Below are 23,310 nucleotides of genomic sequence, written 5' to 3'. Positions count from 1 at the left end.
CGCCACGTCCCCAGCCCGTCCCGGACTCCATCGCTCCGTCTAGAGCTCCCGCTGTGTCCTTGTTAGTCCTCGTCTCCCTCAGGCTATGGCAGCGTCCCTCCCTCCTCGCAGGCGCCTGGGTTGGGCCCGCGCCCGCCGCCCCCCTGCCCGCAGGGCTCTCGCCTCATCCATGGTAAGAGCCGGGCTGTGCTGCAGGGCCGAGTTTCTCACTGCAGCGTTGGGTACAGCACTGGACACACGCTCCCGTCTAGGTTTCTCCTATCCTACATCCTGCGCAGCTCCCGCATCACCTCAGCCGGAGGAAGAACACTCCGGGAGGGTGGCAGAGCTCTGGACAGGTGCCCAGGGAGGGCGTGGAGTCTCCTTCGCTGGAGACATTCCAAACCCACCTGGACGCATTCCTGTGTCACCTGCCCCAGGTGTGCCTGCCTTGGCAGGGAGGTTGAAAAGAATGATCTGCAGAAATCCCCTCCAGCCCTAATAATTCTGTGATTTTTACTCTCTGGCCTCGGCTGCTCTTCAGGGCCTGAAATGAGATACAGGTGTATGACAGCTGGTGTCAATCCCTGTCAATATCCCAGGAAGAGCAACCTGGGCCTCCCACATTCTTGCTTGTTTGAGAAAAGAAGCCAAATAATTTCAGCAAGATCATTCAGTCCCAGTCAAGAAGTTCTTCCACACAGCAGGTTGATAATGAGAATCACAGAATTGCAGAATGGTTCGGGTTAGGAAGAATATTAAAGTTCATTCAGTCCCACCCCCTGCCATGGACAAGGACACCTCCCGCTGTCCCAGGCTGCTCCAGGCCCTGTCCAGCCTGGCCTTGGGCACTGCCAGGGATCCAGGGGCAGCCACAGCTGCTCTGGGCAGCCTGTGCCAGGGCCTGCCCACCCTCACAGAGAGGGATTTCAGCCTTGTATATAGATATATAAATATTTCCTAATTTTGGAGGAGGAGGTTGTGGGAAGAGTTCCCACTGCCTTGTGGGGCGTCAGCCCATCTTGCAGCCTGCTACAGCTTTGTGGTGCCAGCAACAACTCTGAATGTCTTCAAACCTACTAGAATGAATTCTTGTGTTGCAAATGGTGTGTAGGTGCCTGGAAGGCATTCTCTAGAAGCCTTGTGAAAAACTCCAGGGTGTTTGTCAAGTGCTAATGTCCCCGTTCACACTGGGAGGCAATTTTTAGCTGTGATTACTTGTTTTGATTTCTTCAAGTTCAATTTTCTTTATCGAGGTGCAGGAGGCTCTGCTGCTTCATAAAACTGGGAGTTCTTTTGCAAGTCAATTACAGACTAAAGCCAAAAACAGAAGAGAAAAATTCATGAAGTTGGCAAAAATTTCATAAAGTTATAGTTGGTATAGGTCTTTAAATTTATCTTAAAAGTACAGCTGGTTCTGATCTAGAGTCAGGATGGAAAGGTTTTACTTTTCGTTAGCTTGGTTCAATTCCTTCACATATCACAGAACAATCACAATTAACCATTATTTTCTCTTTCTTATAAAATCTAAATGGCTTTTAAAAATTTATTGTAAAAGGCACTGTTGAAACTGAGCCCCTGGAGGTTCAAGAGGTTTCCCTGGAGAAGGCAGCCCTTGTTCTGGAAGGGGATCTTGCTTTCCTCTTCCTCCCCCTGCAATTTGCTCAAATCAGTCTGCATTGCTGCATAGTTGGTATCCAAAATAGAACCCTGCATCGAGTTACTTATAAAAATACCAACGTGATCCAGCAGTGTTTTCCCCAGATAGCTACAGAAGTGCTTTGTGAAACCACTGCCCCAGCGGTGCCAGCTCCACCCTCCCGTTTCCAAACAGCTCTGGAAAATATCATGAGGGGAAAGATAACTTGAAGCCTCCAAAATAATTCTTTAATTTTCATCCTGAAAATTAAATTCCAGAAGGCAGCGTTTAAAACCACCCCAGAAATGTGCTCTTCTGTTGGCAAAAACAAGCGCTCGGTGCGGGCCAGTGTAGTCTCACTTCACACTTACTCATTTTCAGGCTGCTGGGCTCCCTGGAAAACACTGATTTTTGGGATGAAGGAAGCACTGGTGAGCAGCTGGATTGTGAGGCACTTCATAAAGGGTTGTGTTGCTGTGTCTCAATGGATCCTGACAGCCTCACCTCAGGACCTGGTGCATTAAACCCTTTCCAAGGGGATGGAATAGTTCAGGGTAATTGTTTTGAATGTTCAGCTTCCTTTGGAGAAATCACTCTGCTGCTTTTAAATCCCAGAGTCACTGAGTGATCGGAGAGGGCTCTGGAAAACGTTATCCATTAAGGATCTAGAGCATATTCTCTGTACCCCTTCCCCACCCCAGGGAAAAATTAAGGCGGGAGGGAATGTGTCCAAAGACAGGCTTTTCTTTTCATTGCCATAGTTACTTGGCAGTTGGACCCTTGCAGTGTAGTATCAAGTATTTATTATGGTGGGACTCCAAGGTGATGTTTGGAACATGCAGTTTTGAAAAACCTTCTTTGCATGTTACAGCCAGCATGTGCTGTCCCAGGATTCCTTCCCTCCCTTGTGCTCTCCTCTCCTTTCTTTCCAGTAAATAAGTGTATGAATAAATGGAGGAAGTGAAGCCAGAAAGCTTCAAAATGAGCCCTGTATTTCTCTGGTGGAAGTCACCCTCTAGTTGAAGTAGGTTCAGCCCTTGTATCCCCGGTTTTGTTAACAACACAGCTGGCTGAGCTGTGTGTGGAATTAAATACTGCTCACTGGAGTTAGACACTGGTTGGGTTTCAGCAGAAGGCCCTCAGATAAGGCAGAGGCAGGACTGGGATCTCAGATGAATAAGTGCCATTATTATTCTTCAAAATTGCTGCTTCCTTGGTGTCCAGTGGAAGATCCCTGCAGAGGGCATGTCAAATGCTGTGTCCAGTTCTGGGCCCTCACCATAAGGACATGGAGGGGCTGGAGCCTGTCCAGGGAAGGGAACAGAGCTGGGGAAGGGGCTGGAGCACCAGGAGAGGCTGCGGGAGCTGGAAAGGGGCTCAGCCTGGAGAAAAGGAGGCTCAGGGGGGCCCTTCTGGCTCTGCACAACTCCTGCCAGGAGGGGACAGGGTCGGGCGGGTCAGGCTCTGCTCCCAGGGAACAGGGACAGGAGGAGAGGGAGCGGCCTCAGGCTGGGCCAGGGCAGGCTCAGGGTGGACACCAGCAGGAATTTCCCCATGGAAAGGGTGCTCAGGGCTCAGAAGGGGCTGCCCAGGGAGGTTTGGAGTGTCCATCCCTGGAGGTGTCCAAGGAAGGCCTGGACATGGCACTCAGTGCTCTGGGCTGGGGACAAGGTGGGGACTGGTCACAGCTTGGACTCCATGGGCTGGGAGGGCTTTTCCAACCAGAAGGGTTCTATGGTTCCATTGCTACACTTGGAGGTGAGGAGCTCCTCTGGAACTGCACCAGCTGGAATTCAAACCCTTTTCAACAGAACAGACTTCCTTTCAACTGTTACCTCTGGCTTGTCCATGGAGCAGGATGAGTTTTTGTTTCAAAAGTTCCCAGGAAGTTTCTTTTTAATCTTGAACCTTCCCCAGCATGAGAGTATCACCTCTTATCCTATTTTTTCAAAGACTCCTAAAGCATCCCTTGTGTCATTTCCCCACTGGATACTAATACACTCTTGCTCTCCTCTTTTCCAAAGAATACACATACAGCTTCTCCCATAGATTTAAATAACATGAATCACCTCCCACACATATATATTTTATTTATTTTTCTGCCAAGATCTGCACAGGAAGGCAGCAGTGTAGGAGTTTTCTGCTTGTAATGGTTGACACAGCCTCAGTGTGGGCCCCCACTCCCTGTTTCCTGTGCTTCCAGAACAATTCTTTCATGTCACAGAGAGCTCAGACCTGGGTGGGAGCCTCCAGCTCTCAATCTCCACTCCGGTGTGTTGGGTTTTTTCCTCCAAACATAAGCCACATTCACCAACAGACACTGGTGCTTCTCTCTCTCTTTGAAAGCCTTTTAGCTATCTGAGCAGCAGCACCAACAAAAAAAAAGTCTGAAGAGAAAGAAACCCCTCCTCAGCAGGACTTTGCCCTGAAATGGGAAAGGTGCCAGCAACTCCATTAAGTCTCCTGTGCTGTCCTTATTGATTTTCTGTGGACAGCAGTCGGATGCTGTGGGCTGAGCAATCCTCTGAGGCTGAGCGGACTTGCATTAGGGGGGACAGCTTGTGCTGCAGTGAAACATCCCTCAGGCTTCCCATGGGGACCTCATCCACGTTCATTAGCACCTTCTGTGCTGCTGCTGCTGGATTTCCACGCCACTTTGGCTGGATTCAGTGTGTGGTGCTGCTGGTTCCAGCTGTCAGGTATGGCTGGTTGGAGCAGAACTTGGAGAAATGGGACAAGATGTGTCACAGCTCCTTGTGCTAATTCTTCTCTAGGCTGCTTTTGCCATGAGTGTGAAGTTTGCCCCAAAAAGCTCAGCAGGAAAGCACTTGCACGGAAACACTGACCTGAGTATTTGCCAACTCTGAAATTCCAGGCAAAAGCAGTGCTCTGACATCTTGTGTCTTTATTTTCTGTGTACTATTTTGTGATCATTTTTTAGAATAGTAGAAAGAGAAAACTTGTGCTGTATTGATGAGTTTTTCTAATGAATAAGCCCATGAACAAGTGCTGGATTTTAGCCTTTAGTATGTTTTTCCATTCGTCCATGTCTCTGGCTAATTCCATACAGATTCTAACTACTGAACCGTGACCATTGTATTAAGAAAGAATCCAGGCAGGCCCTTACAATTCTTTTGGCTGGTATATTAGCAGGCTTCAAATGAAGTGCAACGTGTCAAGGAAGAAGTAAGGGAATGGAAAGTTTTGTTTCTTTCTGCTGTATTTAATCAGCTTCTCCTTGATTCTTTTTTAATGAAAAGCCACAGACATTATTGCTAGTTAATGACCACGTTTGACAAGAATGCCCTCAATACTCTCTTTGCTCAGGCTAAAGACTCTGTCTCTCAAGTTTTCTGAGCTGGAAATACAAAGTTAAAGGAGCAGCTGCAAGAAGAGGAATGAGCAGTGGATAGGTGGAGAGGATATGCAGCTAAGTGGGATGTGCTGGAACGCGAGGGCTCCCAGCAGTCCTGCAGTGTATGGACACCTTGGGCTGCTGCTGGGTTTATCCTTTCCATTAACCAAAGGAGCAAATCTGCCTGGCTTCTGGTGGCGTGGAAAAAAGTCTGGTTCAACATTCTTAGTGCAGGGAGGGGAATGCCTCAAACCTCACACTAAATGGGTGATAGGTTGTTTTTCATTAAACCTGGTATTTGGAGTTACTCATCAGTTCGTGCAGGAAATGGGGAAACCCTAAAAACTTTTAAATTCCAATAATACGCTCAGCAAAGCTGCTTTGGATTCAGGATGGGGGACTTTTTTATTGTTTGTGTGCTATTTTGACACTGTGTACAAAGATCTCCATAGTGAGAACTATCTGTGGCTTGAACATGGAATTCCAAGACATTGGGTGGTGTTGTAGGTACCTTTTTCCTATATTAGTTTCCAAGAAACACTCGGTTTTCAGCCTCAAACCAAGTGATGCTGCTGTTTTACTGACTCTGACTAATAAAACCCAGCAAGCTAAACTTTACCATTGCTGGAAGACTCTTGCAGCAATAAATTCAATTTATGAGAACTCCTAATAAAAGTTTACATATCTTTCAAGTGCTGTGAAAGAAAATGGGCAATCTGACAAAAAAAAAAAAAAAAAAGTCAAGATGTTTCTTTCTTTATTACAAAAAATGACTATTCAGTGAAGCATGAAGGTTTTCTCTCAGACCTTGTTCCTCAGCATGTTCTCACAGTCACCCTTGGTCCTGGATAAATGCTGGAATAAACAAAATAAATAGCATTTCACCATGCTTGCAGGACAAAATAAAAACCACATCGTGCTGGACCACAAATGCTTCAGGAAGTTCTGGCTGAATGTGAAAAGTACTTTGTAATGCTAATAAGTGTTTATCCTTTTGCTTCCTTGAATGGAATCAAATGTACAGGGAAAGCACATGGATTTTAGAGCTGCTGATTGCAGGATCAAAAGCCTTGTTATTAATTGCACATGAATCTGATGTCGTTGGGCCGTTAAGATGTCAGCTGACATCATTGTTTGCTTCCTTTGTTTATAGACCCTCCTTTTGGAGAGGGGCATTGCCTGCAGAGCCCTTTGGGGTGCTCTTTCCTGTGGGTGGGTGATCCATGCCAGCAGGTTTGGGAAATGCCTCGGGCTCAGGTAACCTACCTCACAGCACTTGGATTATGGAATATCCCTGAGCTTGGTGTCAACCCCTCCACAAATCCCAACAGCAGGTGGGATGGTGGTGACAGTCATGGACCTTCTGCCTGCTGGGACCCACTCCCCACACCAAACTGCAGCCTGCTCGTGAGAGTCTGGTCCTACATCTTAATAAACAAACAACAAAAAATCCCTGAAACACGGCCTGCTATAAACAAGCAAAGCAAACAGCTGGTCTTCATTTGAAAAAAGATGTGACATCAATTTCAAAATGAATCTGCAGATCTTCTTAATGCAAATATTTTTGGGAAAACAAAAAGCAGCTGTTTATTCTTCTTTATACCTATTAGCAGGAGAACAAAATCCAGGTTGCTTGTATTTCTTCCACTAAGAAAAACATCCTCTTGGCCTCGACATTCATTTAGAGCTCAGTTTGTTTGAATATACTGGGCTGCCTAATACTGCTATTGCTGTGCTGCTCCAGCAAGCAGCTAGGGGCTGTTTCTGTTCAAAACGAAAAGCTGCTCCAAGTAGAGTTTTCATTGAGTACTTTGCATGACTTTTGTCACAGAAAGAGGGAATTTTAGAACGGGCATTTTCAAATTTCTCAGTTCTGGCCTCCCAGCCCTGAGGAGCATTAGATGTGTGGATCCTTGGAAAAAGAATGAATAATTTGGCCTGTGTAATGAACAGGTTTGCTTTTCTTAATTACTGCTGGGAGGCAGCTCGGAGGGAATGCAAGGACTGGAGGAGGATCTGGGAACTGCAAAATAGGAGCCATTTGGGATTGCTCCATCTTACAAAGCAGATTGAAGGAGGTTAGGCTGAGGAGTAGTGGCAAATAACTGAATTTGGACTCTCTTGAGTCTTTTGAGGTCATGTGGCTGCTCTCCCAGATGTGGAAGGATAATTTCCCACCTTTGGGGTTGTTTGGTACTGGCTCTTGATGGAGTTTTATGTGGTTTTGTGTTTCTGTGAAGTAATACAGCTCCTGTTTTTCCTGACATCGTTCTACTGTTTTCTCTTCACCCTTCCGGGCTTATTTTGTTTCTGCCACCACTGAGAGCTGTTCTGTCTGCTTGGGCTCCATTGTGGTGCAAACCCATGTGGTGCAGTCCTGTCTCCGGCTGTTGTAACCCGATCCATGGCCAAGCTGTGCACTTCCCTGGAAATCGGGGCTGTGACAGCCATGGGAAAAGCACTGTGGTGACTGCTGTGTCTGTGACATCCAAGGGAAAGCCCTGTGTGTCTGCTGTGTCTGTGACATCCAGGGGAAAGCCCTGTGTGTCTGCTGTGTCTGTGACATCCAGGGGAAAGCCCTGTGTGACTCCTGTGTCTATGACATCAATGGGAAAGCCCTGTGTGACTGCCCTGTGACATCCATGGGAAAGCCCTGTGTGACTGCTGTGTCTGTGACATCCATGGGAAAGCCCTGTGTGACTGCCCTGTGACATCCATGGGAAAGCCCTGTGTGACTGCTGTGTCTGTGACATCCAAGGGAAAGCCCTGTGTGACTGCTGTGTCTGTGACATCCAGGGGAAAGCCCTGTGTGACTGCTGTGTCTGTGACATCCAAGGGACAGGGCCTGTGTGACTGCTGTGTCTGTGACATCCAAGGGACAGGGCCTATGTGACTGCCCTGTCTGTGACATCCATGGGAAAGCCCTGTGTGACTGCCCTGTGACATCCAAGGGAAAGCCCTGTGTGACTGTCCTGTCTGTGACATCCAAGGGAAAGCCCTGTGTGACTGCCCTGTCTGTGACATCCAGGGGAAAGCCCTGTGTGACTGTCCTGTGACATCCAAGGGAAAGCCCTGTGTGTCTGTCCTGTCTGTGACATCCAGGGGAAAGCCCTGTGTGACTGTCCTGTCTGTGACATCCAGGGGAAAGCCCTGTGTGACTGTCGTGTCTGTGATATCCAAGGGAAAGCCCTGTGTGACTGTCCTGTCTGTGATATCCAAGGGAAAGCCCTGTGTGACTGTCCTGTCTGTGACATCCAAGGGAAAGCCATTTTTTCACCCCGTGTTGGCATTTCCAGCTGCTACAGCAAACCCAGGGAAGGGCTTTTGGCTCCCCAGGGCCAAGTCTGCAGCTCAGAGAGTCCCAAAGGAGGTTTTTTGGGGTCCTGGCAATAAAACTGGGGTGAAACACGGCCTGACCTGTTCCAAAAGAAGCTGCAGAGGAAGCTGTCGGTGCTTAATGGATCCTTACGTTTTCCTGGGATCATTGTCTGGTGTAGCTCTGAGATTCCCATATTGAGGACAGGTCGGGAGTCTGGAGTTGGGATGTCCTACCTGAAATCACTGTAGTGGGAATTACTCCAGTAATAGGAAAAAATGCTTTATTTTGGGATGGTCTGAGCGAAATAGAAATGTTTTATTAGTACATATACCTTGATTTTGGAGATCCTCCTTCAGGTCACCTCCAGGGGACTCTGCCTTGGTGGGGGGTTGGATTAGATGTCCCCTGAGGTCCCTTTGAACCCTGACAAATCTGTGATTCTGTTATCCCTGGCACAACTGCCTGAGTCCTGAAGGCCTCCAACCGTGTCAGCATCTGCCTGGCGTCCAGCAGGTACCTCCCAGTCAACACAGAACACTTCCTTTTAGAAAGAATTAATAATTCCTTTTAAAATAATTAATGATGTCCTTTAAAAATAATTAATAATTATCCCTAGCCTTAAGCAGCTGCAGGCTGCTTATTCTTCCACATCACTTTAGACCTGGCAGATGCATTACAAGCATGTGTAAAGTGCAGTTTACCTGTGTAAAACGCAGTTTTAGGGTTACGAGTTTGCTACTCGTTACCTCTTCTGGGCGGCGTTTGCCGTAGTACCCACCTGCCTCGTGCTGCCTTTCGTTTAAACTTAAACAAGTGCGTTTAAGGGCGCCTCAGGGAGAGACGTTCCCGCGCAGAGGCTCCGGGACCGACTGAGAGCCGGCCCCGAGCCGCGGGCGCGCCCCCCGTAGGCCCCGCCCCCGAGCCCGTCCCCGGGCTCTGATTGGCCGCGGCGCTCACCCCCGCGCCGCAGTTGGTGCCGCCGTGCGCCGCGTCCCCCCCGCGCCGGTGGCGTGGTTCGCTCCGCCCCGCCCTCCCGCCCCGCCGCCGCGCATCCATACTTGGCGATGGCCGGCGAGCCGCGCGCTGATTGGCGGAGAGCGGCGCGGGGGCGGGGCCGGCGGCGCTGACCCGGATGTTCACTGCCGGGCGGCGGCGGAAGCGGACGGGCCGCGGCGTCGAAGCGACAGGGACGGACCGGGAGGCGCCGCCGTTCTACCGCCCCGCGCACCCGCCCAGCCGACATGGTGAGAGCGGGCCGGCCCCGCGCCCCCAGCCGTGGTCCCCGCCCTTCCGCACAGCCCCCCTCCCCCCCGCGTCGGACCCCGCGCCCACACCGCCCCCTCGCACCGGGGGGCCTCGCCCGGCCTCCCCCGGGCGGCGAGGACGGACGGACGGACGGACGGAGAGAGGGACGGCCCAGGCGGTGCTGCCGGGACGCAGGGAGGGGTGGCCCGGCCCGAGGGCGCTGGCGGGGGGGCTGGGGCTAGCGGAGGCTCTGCCCGGCGCTCCGCAGGGCCCGGGGGCTCGCCCGGGGCTCCGCTGCCCGGTCGCAACCAGATCCCCGGTCCCGGGCCGTGCTTCCAGAGGGAAAGATGTAGAATTACACGGGGAATGGTTCCGCTTCGGCGGAGAGCGGTGCCGCCCGGGTTGTGCGAGCGGCGGGGGCAGCGGCGCTGGCCGGGCCCGTGGCTGTGGCTCCTGTGCCCCGCTGGGAGCTGCCCCGGCCCTGCGTGTGCTGGCATCGCCTGCCGCTGCGGAGCACGGGAGAGCCCAGCGCCGCCCGAGCAGGGGCCACAGCCTGCGTGCTGCTCCTCCCCAGCGCTGGGAACTTGCTTTCCCACGGAGAAGCTCCAGTTTCCTCAGCCGGGTGGAATGATCTCTCTCGCTGTGTTTCCCGAATGCATTAGCCCGGGGCGCAAACCCTTTCGATTTCGCTTTGGCGCTGTGCAAAGGGAGCAGCCTCCAGGAGCTGGCCCAGGCCTTGCTCTGCTCCCTGCCTTACGGACCGGGGCTTTTCCCGAGCCTCCTCAGGCATGGAGTCACTTGTAGGGAATCACATTGCTTTATGCTCTTGGGGATTTGTGATTCAGGTTTCCCAGCGTGACAATTCAACAATGTTCGAATGTGTTTAGCTCACAAAAGAGCAACCCAGACCCTGGCTCTGCAGCAGTGTAAAGGCTGTTTAACCACACGAGTGTAATCCTTTACTTCTTGCCTTCATCTATAGGAATTTCAGAGGCAATGCCTTATGTTCTTTCTCTGGAGCTGGAGGCCCCTGTATCATGCAGGATAAAGGTTTTAATGTCAGGTGAAAGGTGAAGAACAGTTATGATCAAAGTTCTGTTCCGTGTTGGTTCAAACAAGAGCAGGTGCTGTAGCTGAGTCCTGGCAGCATGGAGCATCTTATTCCAGCTGTGTGCCTAATTTTAACCCACTGGCTTCTGTGTGTGCAAGACCTGACTGTGGAGTCTCAATCTGGGATTCCAACAAACTAACCTATGCCACTGCAAAAATTGTCAACAGGAAGAGAGCTCAAAGAAATCAAGGAGGCTTCGTGGAAAGTAACAACAGTGATTCCAACTTCTCTGAAGGGGATATAAAAGCGTGCTGTTAGGAGAATCCAGTCAGGGTTTAAATGCAACTGTGCCAGTTGTTTGGAGGAGGTACGGCACAAATCCTTTGGAAATTTCCTGAGTGTTACCAGCTTTTGCTGCCTTCTGGTTTTTTCATGTTTAGTTGTGGAGACCACTGGGCGTAGGAGAAATTGGATCAGAACTTCCAGCACTGTGTGGTTGTTTCCAATGCTGAGTGGACTCCAGGGATGAACCTGCAGCCTCCATGTTACAACTCATGTGCAAACCCAGTGTTTAGGGTTCTTCCAGGATCTTTGATTTTAGTGGTCTGAGACCAGAAGTGGAGCATTGAAAGGATGGAATGGCCCTTCCATTGCAGAACAGTTGGTATGGTGCAGGATATTGGGTGGAACACCTGCCTGGTACCTCAGGGTTACCAGTATCTGTGTAGAGCAGAGCTGGGAACCTTTGCCTCCTTGGAGAGCTCAGAGCTGTGCCCACATTTCAGTCAGGTGCTCTGGGAAACAGGGCAGGGCAATACATGAAGCTTGAAAACTGCCTGGATGGATGGTGTCTCCTGTGCTAAAAATAAATGGAATGCACTGTTCAGGGCAAAGCAGGACTTGGGAGAGTGGATCTGCTGAGATTTCTGGAATTGTGGGTTATGAATGGATGGAATCCAGTTACTCTTTGTGAAAATAAAACCCTTCATTTCCAGGTTATGTAAACTGGCCTGATCATGTTAGCAAGGATTTCCTCTGCTATGCAGCTCTTGAGGAAAAGGAGGAAAATTTTAGCAAAATTTATGGTTTAATCATCCATGAATTCAGACTGTCTAGTGTAGTGCTGGCTGGGCATCATCCACCTAGGATTTGTGAGGCAGATAAGGAGCAGTGAAGCACAGCTCAGGTTGTGTGATGTGACAGTGACACCAACACAAACCTCGTGTGCTGCTCAGGGTCACTAAGATTTTCAGGGTAGGAGTTGTTTGTCTGGGATCAGAGCCCATCAGTGACCTGGTCATGTCCCTTTTGGACCTCCACCATGTGCTGTGGGGGTGTGGGGACATTTTCAGTACCCACAGCGAGTCCTTTGCACTTCGTGCCTTTTGAGAAAGACCAGCTTCAGCTGTTTTGTAGAGTCTGTGTTGTATTAGGCAAGCCAAGTGTGTGAGCTTAGCTAAATGTTATCTTAAACGGCGAATGCCCAAAATAATCAAGTCAGAGGATATCTCTGGGAGAGGGAATAGTGCCATTGCAGTGGTGCTTAATCTTGTGGTCTGTTGGGGAGGGGAAAGCGTTCACCAGCTGAAGTTGTTCAAAGAGGATTTCCTCATATGGTAAATATATATGCTGATATGGGACTAGTTCACATCTGGGAGTGAAACAGAATGAAAGTGCAGCTCAGCTCTTTTGGGGGACTATTTTTAGTCCTTATTAGTGGAGTTGAGTTGAGAAATTACTTTCTTTGGGAAAACGACAATGCTGCCCGTTTCAATTTCTTCCACAGCTGTCAGCTTTGCTTTCCATCCATCCCTTGGCTTCCCTGGGTGAAGGATGCCTGGGGAGCTCCAGTTGCTCATGGTCATCCAGCACTCCCCAGTTTGCCATTGGTGCATCAGAGAATGAGGAATGGTTCGATCTGGAAGGGACCTTGGGGCCCGTCCCATTCCATCCCTGCCATGGCAGGGACACCTTCCACTGTCCCCTGCTGCTCCAAGCCCCATCCAGCCTGCACTTGGACCTCGGGCTTCCAGGAGTCTGGGGGCAGCCACAGCAGCCTGTGTCAGGGCCTCCTCACCCTCCCAGGGAACAATTCCTTCCTTCCCACCCATCCCTGCCCTCTGGCAGTGGGAAGCCATTCCCTGTGTCCTGTCCCTCCATCCCTTGGCCATAGTCTGTGGCCATCCTTCCTGTCAACTCCTTCAGGCACTGGAAAGCCCCAGTCAAGTCACCCCAAAGCCTTAAAATTCAAATTTAGGCTCGGGATACTTCTGTAGACTGGATGGGCAGTGCCAGTGCCCATGTTTGTCTTTGTGCCTGCCCTATGTGGGGATGTTTGGTCAAATCCAAGGAGCTCCTTACCCTGCAAAGTGAACTTGTAGAGAAGTGTTTTGCTGCAATTTGTCCCTTTTGAGCTGGTTCACACTCTGATAGACCCATCTCAAGGTAAAATAAAACTATTTTCAGTGCCTGCTGAAGGAAGAAATTTTACTGGAGAAGTGAGAGTTTCTGAAAGGTGCCTGTACCTAGTTTAGGGCTGTGGAATCCCAGGATAATTTGGGTTGGAAGGACCTTTAAAGGCCATCTGGTCCAGCCCCCTCTGTGAGCAGGGACACCTTCCCTGGAGCAGGCTGCTCAGAGCCCTGTCCATGCTCAGCCCTGTTTTACCCTACTTTGATCCAATGTGCTTTAATAACATTTCTTTCCAGGTGAAGGAGATGATTGCAGAAGTAGAAGATACTCAAAAGAGATGCTGATCTTCTGTTTTTATCAATATGTTTTAGTCAGTCACTTTCTAAAGTGATTCATAAACTGATTTTTAAAGTGCATTATAAAATTTCCTGCTTTCCCACTGATTCATGCTGGGAGCCCTGAAGAATTTAAAAACCCTCAGCCAAATAAATTTTTGTGTCTCTCCTTAATGCAAGGAGAAAGGCCCAAAGCTTGTGTATGCTTCAGTTCTTCCTAAGTCTGCCATTTCCAGGAATAAGGGCAAAAAAATCTGACTTAAAAACATGGGATTTCAAATTTGAATTTCTTTGCAGCGCAGAGGCTTCATCCCTGAAGGAGTAATTAATATGTCTGACCAACACAAGCTTTTCCCAGGCTTCCTGCTCTCTCTAGTTGGGCTTTCGCCCAAATCATGTTTGCTGATAGGTTGTGGTAATTAAAAAGCTTCTCTAACTTGAAGATCAGGAGCTCAGGCCAGTGCAGTGGGGGTGTGGCCACTTCAAACTGGAGTGTAAACTGATCTTTTTCTTCATCTTTGGTGTGATGCCTTCTTAAATATTTAATAGTCTGTGACTGAGGGGTTCCTCTGAGAATTTACCAACTACTGTAGTGGTAACCTGGTTAAGGTGTGACACTGGGAGGGTGTGAAACTCTTGTGGCTTGAACTCAATAATTCAGGGGTCCCGGACCTGATCCAGTGGCCAAAACTCACTTAGTCCTGTGTCCTAAAGCAGGATGGGAGCAGATGTTGCAAACAGGCTGTCCTGGGGAGTTGGAGCTCTTGCCTGTGTGGTAGATGAGCCATTTGCTTTCGAAAGTTCCTTGGTGTGGCACGAGGGGGAATGTGGTGTTGAGGAAGTTTTAAAGCTCTGGTAGTTGATCTGAGAGGGTTTATCATTTGAGGAAGGGGCTTTGCTTGTTTCTCAGCTAAATCATTGTAATTCCCCCCTGGAATGCCAGATGCAGTGGAACCCTGTCCTTCTCCTGTGGTTTTGATGCAGTGAAGTTTTTAGTGAGGAGTTGAAAGCAGGATCTATTCTGTTGTTTAGTGCCCAAAATGATCTTCTATTTAGAATTACTTTAGTTGCATTAGGTAATACCTGGTGCTGTGTTTCCTGGAGTGGTGGTCTGAGCCTTGGCACCGAGCACTAGATTAATTTCCTTGTATTATCTGGTGCTGCTGTTTTGCCCTCTCTCCCTCCCTCTCGTAGGCTTTAGAAGGAAATGTGCAACTTGCTTTGAGCTCCTGCCCTTTGTGCCACACCTCCAAGCTGGGCCGAAGAATTAGGGAATGGATTTGCAGGCATTTGACTTACCTGGCTGCCCTGCTCACTAGTTGCCTGCTTTATTCCTGTTCTATGCACATTAAACCTCACTGGTTCATATTTCATCAGTGGGCCTGCATTATTTCAGTGCAGGCTTGGTTTGGGAGCCCTGGCTCTGGGCTTAGCCCCTGGGGACTGGGGTCCAGGTGTTGCAGCCCTGCTGCAGAGCGTGTCCTTCCCTGGGTCTGGAGGGGACGTGTCCTTCCCTGGGTCTGGAGGGGACGTGTCCTTCCCTGGGTCTGAAGGGGACATCCTCCACACAGAGCGGAGCCGAGCCCTTTCCTGGTGCACTGCCTTGGAATTTCAATCACGTCCTTGTTGCAAAGTGGGTGTGTTACGAGCCTGGGTGAAAGCAGAACTCAGGATCTCACAATTTTAGCAGCATCAGCTGAAACAAGGCTGAAAACAGCACTTAAGAGGATTTTGTGCGGAAGGAGAAATGTTTGAGACTGCACTGAAGACAGAAGCTTAGTGGTTGCCTGAAGCCACCATAAATAAAATACTCTTTATTCTCTCAGGGAATTTTGTTTGTGTTTCTTTAGGTGATGCTTTCTCTCTCTGCCATTAGACAAACTGCTGAGTTTGGAAGTGATGTCATGTTACCTGCCTTCCCTGGACATTTTTGCCTCTGTAAATACCAGGATTTAAAAAGCTTCTGCCAGCCCAGGCAATGGGGGCCTGGCTGCCAGCCTGGGCTTGCAACCTGAGACAGGCTCGGGAAACAAGAGATGGGGCTTTTGGTGTGTTAATTCAAGGGAGGAGAGAGGCATGAAATGGAGGAATGAGGTAAAATATCAGCTGCATTGTGCTGACTGCAGCTGAATTTATCCACCAGGTGCTGCCACCCTGCACATCCAGGTGTCATCAGGAGAGGTTTGGGTGTGATCTTGGCTCAGCTTTGATGGTGCTCCACTGGCTGGCCAAAACCAGCTTCACATAGCCATGAGTGCAGGCAGGGCTAATCCAGAGCCTGGTAAGGTGCAGAGTGGCCAGATGGAATAACTGTTAACTTCATGTGGGAGTGAGGGAAAAACGTGATGGGGATTGAAGCTGGCACAGGTGAGCCAGGTGAGCCCTGCTCCCACAGAAAGTGCCACCACTGCTGGGAATGGTCACAGAGCCTGGGTGCAGCTGGCTGCCTGTCTGCAGGTGTGAGGGAGGGTAGGTCAGGTCGGTTCAAAAGTGATGAGGAAGGCATGAAAAGCCTGCGAGGATGGGCAGGTCTGGGAATTACAGCAAAGGAAGGAATTCTGGCAGCTGTGAATATGTTGTTAGGTGTGATATTCCTATGGCCTGTAGGTATGCAAAACCAGGAGCTTCCTGGTTTAAAACTTGAATTCCTGGGGCAGAACTGGACTGTTGGGAGCTCTGCAGGGCAGTCACTGGGGTATGTCATGTGAGACCCAAGCAGAAGGCATATTAACCTACTTTTATGACCTTTGAGGAATGGGAGAACTTACAGGGAAGATGGCTAATGAGAGATCCTCTCTGCCTCCTGCCTGCCCTGCCAGGCATCCAGTTACTTGCCAGAGTTATCTCCTGAATTTACAACCCTGGCTGCAGCCTCCAGGAGCTGGAAAGTGCTGAGTTTGCATCTGAAGCCAGGCAGCTGTTGGTTCCACAGAGAGCTGGGATAGAGCAGTCCTGAATTTGGGATGTTGACAGTGTGTTAGTTCTGCTGTCAGTAAGCACAGGATGTTTGCTGTCACCTTCAGATACAGTGCATGCTCCCTGCTGCTCTGCAGTGTGTATTTGCTCAAATGTTTCTGATGTGATTTCTCTCAAAACTGAATTTAAGTTGCAGTTGACTGGAAGGAGAACCTGGATCTGTCAGGCCAAGACCAACTTTCCCAACTTTGCTCTTTCTGCACAAAAAAAACTTCTCCATTTTAATTGAGCAGTTCTAAAACTTTTGTGACCAGCCTGACTGGAACATGGAGCAAACAGAAGTGCATAGAAGAAAAGAGCATTTGAAAAGGTCATTGGGCATTAGGAGGATTAAAAGAAAGCATCACAAATGACATGTTTGCAGATGGTCAGGATGGCAAATGGCAGTGCTGAATCTCAAGAACTGTATTTGTAGTAATTATAGTTTCAATTAAAAAAAATGAAAGAAGTGACCCCTGTAAAAATCAGGCAGCCCTTCTCTAGGGATGGATTGGGGCTCTTCCTCAGAAGATTTGAGTGGAAGGCAGGAATACAGTGTGAAAAACAGGTCACCAGACTTGTGAACTGACTCAGACCTACTGCATTGGGTGATTTCAAAACCTTTTGGGACACAAGCATGCTTGTGTTCATCTCTCCTGGTAGTGAAACCAGGTGTTGCAGCTGCCTCCGGAAGAGTTTGCAAAAGCAGGCCAAGTTCTTGTCTCTCGGTGCTGTGCTGTAATGGGTTGTTTGCTTTTTGTTTAGCTAAGATTTCCTATCTATAGTTAGAGCTAACAAAGAAAATGTTTATTTTTGTGAAATCGAGACTTGAATTGGGGAAAAATCCCCCATTGTACAGTAACATTAACCATAAAACCTGTTGGCAAAGTTGGTCAGTTCTACGGGCAACTTCAATGTCCATTTGTTAGAAGTTAAGCATGGTTTTTCTTGCAATCTGCAACTTTTATCTGTAGCCCCACTTTCCTCTTTCATGTGGGGCTAACACATTGCAGAGTCACTCTGCCACAATTTATTGGGAAGTGACTTTTTGCAAACTTTATGCTTCACAGGAATTCTTGGCACCAGATGAAAGCCAGTAAATTGCATTGTCATGTTCAATGACAAGTTTAATAAATAAAACATTGTTTCTGTTACCCAGAAGACAAATGCTAGTGCAGAAATCATTAGTGATCCTGGCAAAAGGTTGGGATGAGTAGCTGTTCCCAGAAAGCCTTGGTGCTGCTCCATCCTGCTCTTCTGGTGGTGTGTGATGGCTCTTTTCCTTGGGCACATGATGGAGACTTGCCCTGGATTTATATAAACTAAAGAGATACATCAGTTTGGAGAGTTGACCCAAGTATGTGCCACCTGGAAATACATCCTTGCTGGGAAGGAGGTGCCAAGGAAATGTTAATTTTTCCTGTGTGCACCTCTGTAGAGGTGCTAACAGGAACTGCATCTGGTAAGCAAACACCTGCAGGGGTGGAAACCACCTGCAGAATGTGCTCCTGGAGATGCCTGATCCTGACTTGTAAACAGTTAGGGAATTACAGACAAGTGCCCTGCTCCAGGCTATCAGGGGTTGTAGTTCCTTCTCCCTGGGTGTAAAATGTTCTGAACAACTGGTTGGTCCATGAGATCAGGCTGCAGGCAGCTCTGGATTATTTAGAAGCTCGCAGATGGGAGTGCCTTCAGTGTATTATAACCCACTTGCTAATTGTTTTGGAGTTGGGTTGGGATGTTGGGGCTTGTCCTGTGGGCAGAGAACTGGCCTGGTTTGGAGGTGGGAATGAGGAAGGGAAATCAGGTACAGCTGATAGCAAGGATGCTTGGAAGAGCTGCTGGAGGGATGCTGAAGGGATAATCAATGATTTGGCAAAACACCGATCCTTGAGCTTGTCTGGAGGAGAAGATCTCTTTGGTAGCTGCCCCTAGAAGCCCATTGCTACTTCTTTAATCTGTGCAGGACTTGCCCTGGCTGTGTTGGCAGCTTGAAATGGTGAGAAGTGTCCCGTGTCAGCAGCACTCTGCTGCCAAAGAAATGAAGTTGCCTTGCCTCTCTCCTGCCCGGATTATTTTCGTTCCTCTTCATGAGGCTTCAGGGCAGGTGTATGAGCTACTTGTTCCTAGAGAACCTTTTTAAAGAGGTCCTTCTTGTCCCTCTGAATTTCCCTTGTGTTCCATTCCTGGAGCAATGGAGGACAAAAGCTGCTCAGTGTTTTTGGGTTTTTTGGCTGTGTTTGCAGTGTGTACAACAGCGACACCTGAACTCAGAAAACAAGTTGAGAGGGTGTGTTCAGTCATTAACTGGGGCTAGTACTGCTGTGTGCTCAGTTGTACTCAAAAGTTGGAGCACTGCAGAATGAGATGAATAATGTGCAGGAAAATGTCTCCAAGGAGGATTCGCTGACTCAAAAGCTGTGACGTGACTTGTTCAATTGCTCTGTAAATAAATACAGATTACAGCGGACCTGGGGGAGCCAGAGCACAGCAGCTTCTGCTAAAGCCTTCTGATCCATCACTTCTTGCTTTTATTTTAATCTCTAATCCTTCTCACTTGGTATTCATGGAACGAGGGGTGTCAGCACTTGGGCTGTTTGGTCTTGACCACAGCAAACTGGGCTGAGCTCGTTCCTGAGCTCGTTCCACGTGGTCAGAACTGTTAGAAATAATAAAAGCCACTGCATCCATCCCAACCAAAACCAGACAAAGGTAAAAGTGGCTGAAGAGAAGGAGAATGAGGTCTGCATCAGTGTCTTGTTTTTTAATAATCTTTGACCTTTTATGACTGTCCACAGCAGAGTCTGTGTTCAGGTTTTATTACCTTTGATTGTTTCCCAACTGTGCTATTGCTGTTTCTCCCCAGCACACCTTGCTGTCACAGAGCTGTGATTTATGAGTCCATTACAAATGGTTTTAGATAGGATCTGCCAGAGGAAGGTTAATAGTCAAGGGAAAAATCATGTGGAAAAACAGATTGTGAGGAATATGTGCAGCTGATGGAAATGTCATGAGTGCAGAACTTCTCTGGGCTTTCCCAGGTCAGACAGTTCCCATCTAATATCCTAAAAAGTGAATGCTGACAGCTGAGAAGGGAACCTTGCAACTTTAACATACTACTGTACTTTTTATTACCCAAGGGTTACAATAATTCAACCCTTGCTGCAGCTTCTAGCAGTAATACTATCCTATTGTGTAATTGGAAAAGGGAGTCTTCTGCCCTTGGAGCTCTGGAAGTTGGCAGGGATTAAAATGACAAGCAGGAGGGGAAGCTGGGTATCTGTTTCAATTAAAAAAACTTAGTGTTGTAGTACCACAAAGCTGAAACATTAGTCAGACATTCCTGTTGGGAGAACTGACAGGAAATATGTGATTTACCATCTTGGGTATGTCTGCCGCTTGAAAGGAAGGAAAAAGAGTAATTTGCTGGTTGTATACTTCTTTGTATACTTCTGGCCCTGGATTAATTTACGGAGATATTTTGCCTGCAGACTGACCAGTGACCGGAGTGATCTGACGTGTGGTTGCTTTGAATTGCATGGCATTGAGCAGATGTTCTGGTTGCAGTGTCTCTTGAGGTTTTTACCTTATATTTTTGCTGTCTGAACATTGAGATGCTACTTGTACTTTGAATTTGGGTAACCTTTCAGATGCCGGTCTTGACTGGAACTTGGGTGTGAAGTGTCTCCAAGATGTTTATCTGTCACATCAGGGGTGTGGCTTTTTCACCTGCAGTAATTTCTAGGTCCCCCAGTTGTTCTCAGCTGATGTCAGAGATGGAGAAGGGGGTTGGTAGCACCATCATGCTTGGGGTAGAAACGTTGTACTGGGTTTGCTGGTGGAAAAGGTTTGGTGGCCCAAAGTATTATTATTGTGAATTATTTCCAGGAAGGGCTGAACTGGGAGGAGCTTCCATTGCTGTAGCACTGAGCTGTCTCTTGGCTCTGGGGCTTGCAAGTGGGGCTAGTACAGAAATAGAGCACAGAAGTGAAACCAGCCTGGGTTTCTGTTTGAAAACACTGCCCAGCTCTGTGCTCAGCAGTAACAGGCTCAGACGAGCAAGAGTGTCCCAGCAGAGGTGTGGAGGGAGATTTAATCCACAGGGCTTTGTGATAAAGGAAGCAAATTCCTGCTGACTGCGAGATCAGGAGCTTTAAATGAGTCTTTTACCTCCTTTCAAGTGGAGTGGCCTTGGGATGGGGAGAGCTGCAGGTTTGTGTAAGCCCTCCTGGAAGATGGAATATAGGTCAAGTCTCAGGTAACTGGCCATGGAGAACTGTCCATTGCCAAACTTGGGAATAAAGCCTGTGGAGTTCTGTGTGTGCAGTCAAAAGCACGTGTGAAATATTTTAGAAATGCAGAATACCTGTAGTAACTCAGCCAAATGCTGGTGTCTGTTGAAAAGAGCAAACAGGTGAACACTTCAGTGAAGTGTTTGTGGTTCTGCTGGAGCTGGAGAGGCTCTGGATGTGCCTCCTGGTGCACATGAGCGTGTTGGTCAGGTGCCAGGGCTGCCAGGAGCAGCTCTCTGCTTTCGGCTTTGGGTGGTGTTGGCTCAGCTCCTGTTTGCTGGTGATTCCAGCACACAGTACCCTGTGCCCCAAGGAGCTCTGGGCTTTAGACATGGCAAGTGGGAGTCAAAAGGAAGTCCAGCTTGTTGCCTGTTTCATTTTTTGTGATTTCCATACCTCCAGTAACTACCTGGGATTTTTTATTTGTGTTTTCTGCATTGAATGACACCTGCCCATACTCAGCCTTTAAAATTAAGGTGCACAGTTGTGCCCCTTTACAACTGCACACTTATACAATTTTTAAAAATTTTTTCAGCACTGTTTTTTCTGATTTGAGCTTTAACACAGAGTGCCCAGATGACCAGAGACCTGTGGCTATTGTGAGAGTGCTTCTCTTCTGTAAATAAGCTAAATACAGCAAAGAGACCAAAAAGAAGAGGAGGTGCAGACAAAGGAAGCTGTAAAATAACGAGTACAGACATCCTCATAACCTTTTCCCCTGGGGCAGTGCCATGGGAATGCTGTAACAGGTGCTTAAGTGGAGATTCTAGATAGGCAAACATCTTTAAAAGAAACTTATTAAAGAGCTTTCATCTAAGCTAATATTTTTAGTCTTTTGAGATTCCTGTGATCTCTAAATCCTTCAGTGACTTCAGCTGTAATAAAACTTCATTTAGAATTTCTGTCTGAACTCCCTGCTCCTCCACAGGAGGTTCTGGGATGGATGAAACAGGAATGGTGGAAAAGGACCTCCTATCAAGTAAACACGAAGCTCATTAAGTGCTGCAAGCTCAAAGAGCTTGGCTTTGGGAGCAGCCCAGCCTGGGAGACAGCCTGTCTGATCACCTGCTCAGAGAGCAGCAGCCTCTTCTTGGGTAAAGGCAAAATTGCATGGAAATGTTTTGTCTGGAGGCCTGCTAAGAAACCTGGTCTTCAGCATGTGATTTTACAGAAGAATTAAGCAAATGGGAATCCAGGACAGGTGAAGTTGAGAGAGGTAGGTGGGGTTTGGCATGTCCTGAGTTCCCCAGTGCACCTTGCTCTCACACAGCTGTGGGGAGGCTCTGGGGGGTTTCAGCACCACTGATCTGGTGCCGCTCTCAAAACTGCAGTGGCAGCACACGCTGGGATATTCACCCTCTGTAAAACCAGGGAGCTGTGTGTGCTGCTGCTGGCACCTGGGATGCGCTCCCTGTCCCTCTGTGTGTCACTGCCCACTGTCACTGTGTGTCTCTGCTCCATCTCCTCCAGCTGGGCAGAGGCTGAGCCAGAGGCTGCCTTTGAGCCAAAGGCTGGGTTTGGCCACACACCTGGCTTTTAAATCTTCACCTGCAGAGAAAGAACCAGGAGCAGAAGATCCTAGTTCACTTCCCTCTTCAGTTCTGAAATAGGATGTACCAGATGTCTCTGATACCCCAGAGTACCACTTTGCTCTGTGATTTGTCAGCTTGTGTTGTCTTTTTGACCATTCCAGCTGGATTTATGCTGGATTAAAGTTGCTGTATAACCATGGATTTAGGGACACAACTGCAGCAGAACCTGTCTTTATTTTTGTGCATTAAGATATCTGCTGGCAAGCTGTTTAATTACCTAAATGCTCTGTGAGAAACTGAGGAGTCCTGCTGCTCAGCCTTGCTTTTCCCTCCTGGTACCAGGGAAGTACACTGCACCAGGCTCTCTATGGACCTGCATATTTTTGTTTTTCCGTTGCACCCAGCCATGTCAGCTGTCAGTGTGTCAGCTGTGTCTGAACCCCTTCGAGGGTCTCTGCCTTAAACAATCCTGCTCATGTCTTTTACAGCTGTTACTGAATATTTTGGGTAAAAATGGTCACTCCAGGTTCTCTTGGTTAATCTATAAACACTGCAAGTGTGCATTCTCCTCCATGCAGTGTATTTTAATTTCAGTTTGCCTCCCTGTAAAATACTTACTCTGGGGTTGCAGCTTTAGTGGTGGTTTTTAACATCCTTCCCTAGGCTTTTTCTGTCCTTTAAACAATTCCAGCTGGCAGAGGGGGACAGAGCACTTCCCTGAGTGTTCCCATGATCCACAAGTGAGGAGCACGCCCCTGTGACAATGTGCCATGTTTCCTTCCTGGATGCAGGAGGTACAGACAATACTTGGGAAGAGAGATCCCCTCCTGGGCATGGCTGCAGGAGCTGGGCAGGCACGGGCCACCTCCAGAGTCTCTGTCCTTGGGGTCTGAGAGTTCAGTAGCTAAAAGTGAGGAGTTCCCTTCCCATGACCATCTAATGAACAGCTTCCTAATGGATGTCCACTAAACTCCCTCCTTCCCTCATTCCACAGGTTTGGCTTAATTGCAGGAAACTTGACTTCCTGTTTCTCCCTGTCCTGGGGGCTGCTGTGCTGGATAATGTGATAATGGAACTGTGTTAGTATTGAAGCTCTTTTTAAATAAGACTTCGGGAGCTTGACAGGATGCAGGAGAGTGAAATTAAACCTCAGCTCGTGGGATTTGGGTGGCTGGAAATGGCAAAGAGAAAAAGGA

General features: G+C 48.5%; 1 protein-coding gene across 2 annotated transcripts in view; it reads left to right on the top strand.

Moving 5' to 3' along the window:
- The first annotated feature begins 9,393 nt into the window (after positions 1 to 9,393).
- Positions 9,394 to 23,310, top strand: part of CAPZB (capping actin protein of muscle Z-line subunit beta) — a 59,041-nt gene continuing 45,124 nt past the window's right edge. The window contains exon 1 of one of the 2 annotated variants that reach the window (XM_038159482.1): positions 9,394 to 9,536. In XM_038159482.1, the coding sequence (XP_038015410.1) occupies positions 9,534 to 9,536 (3 nt within the window). In that variant the 5' untranslated portion in view covers positions 9,394 to 9,533. The remainder of the gene's footprint in view (positions 9,537 to 23,310) is intronic. The other variant, XM_038159483.1, reaches the window with a different exon arrangement.

The sequence above is a fragment of the Motacilla alba genome, chromosome 21 (assembly GCF_015832195.1).
Source record: "Motacilla alba alba isolate MOTALB_02 chromosome 21, Motacilla_alba_V1.0_pri, whole genome shotgun sequence".
Taxonomy (NCBI): Eukaryota; Metazoa; Chordata; class Aves; order Passeriformes; family Motacillidae; genus Motacilla; species Motacilla alba.
Note: the sequence above shows the minus strand (reverse complement) of the source record. Positions and strands in the feature narration are given on the sequence as shown.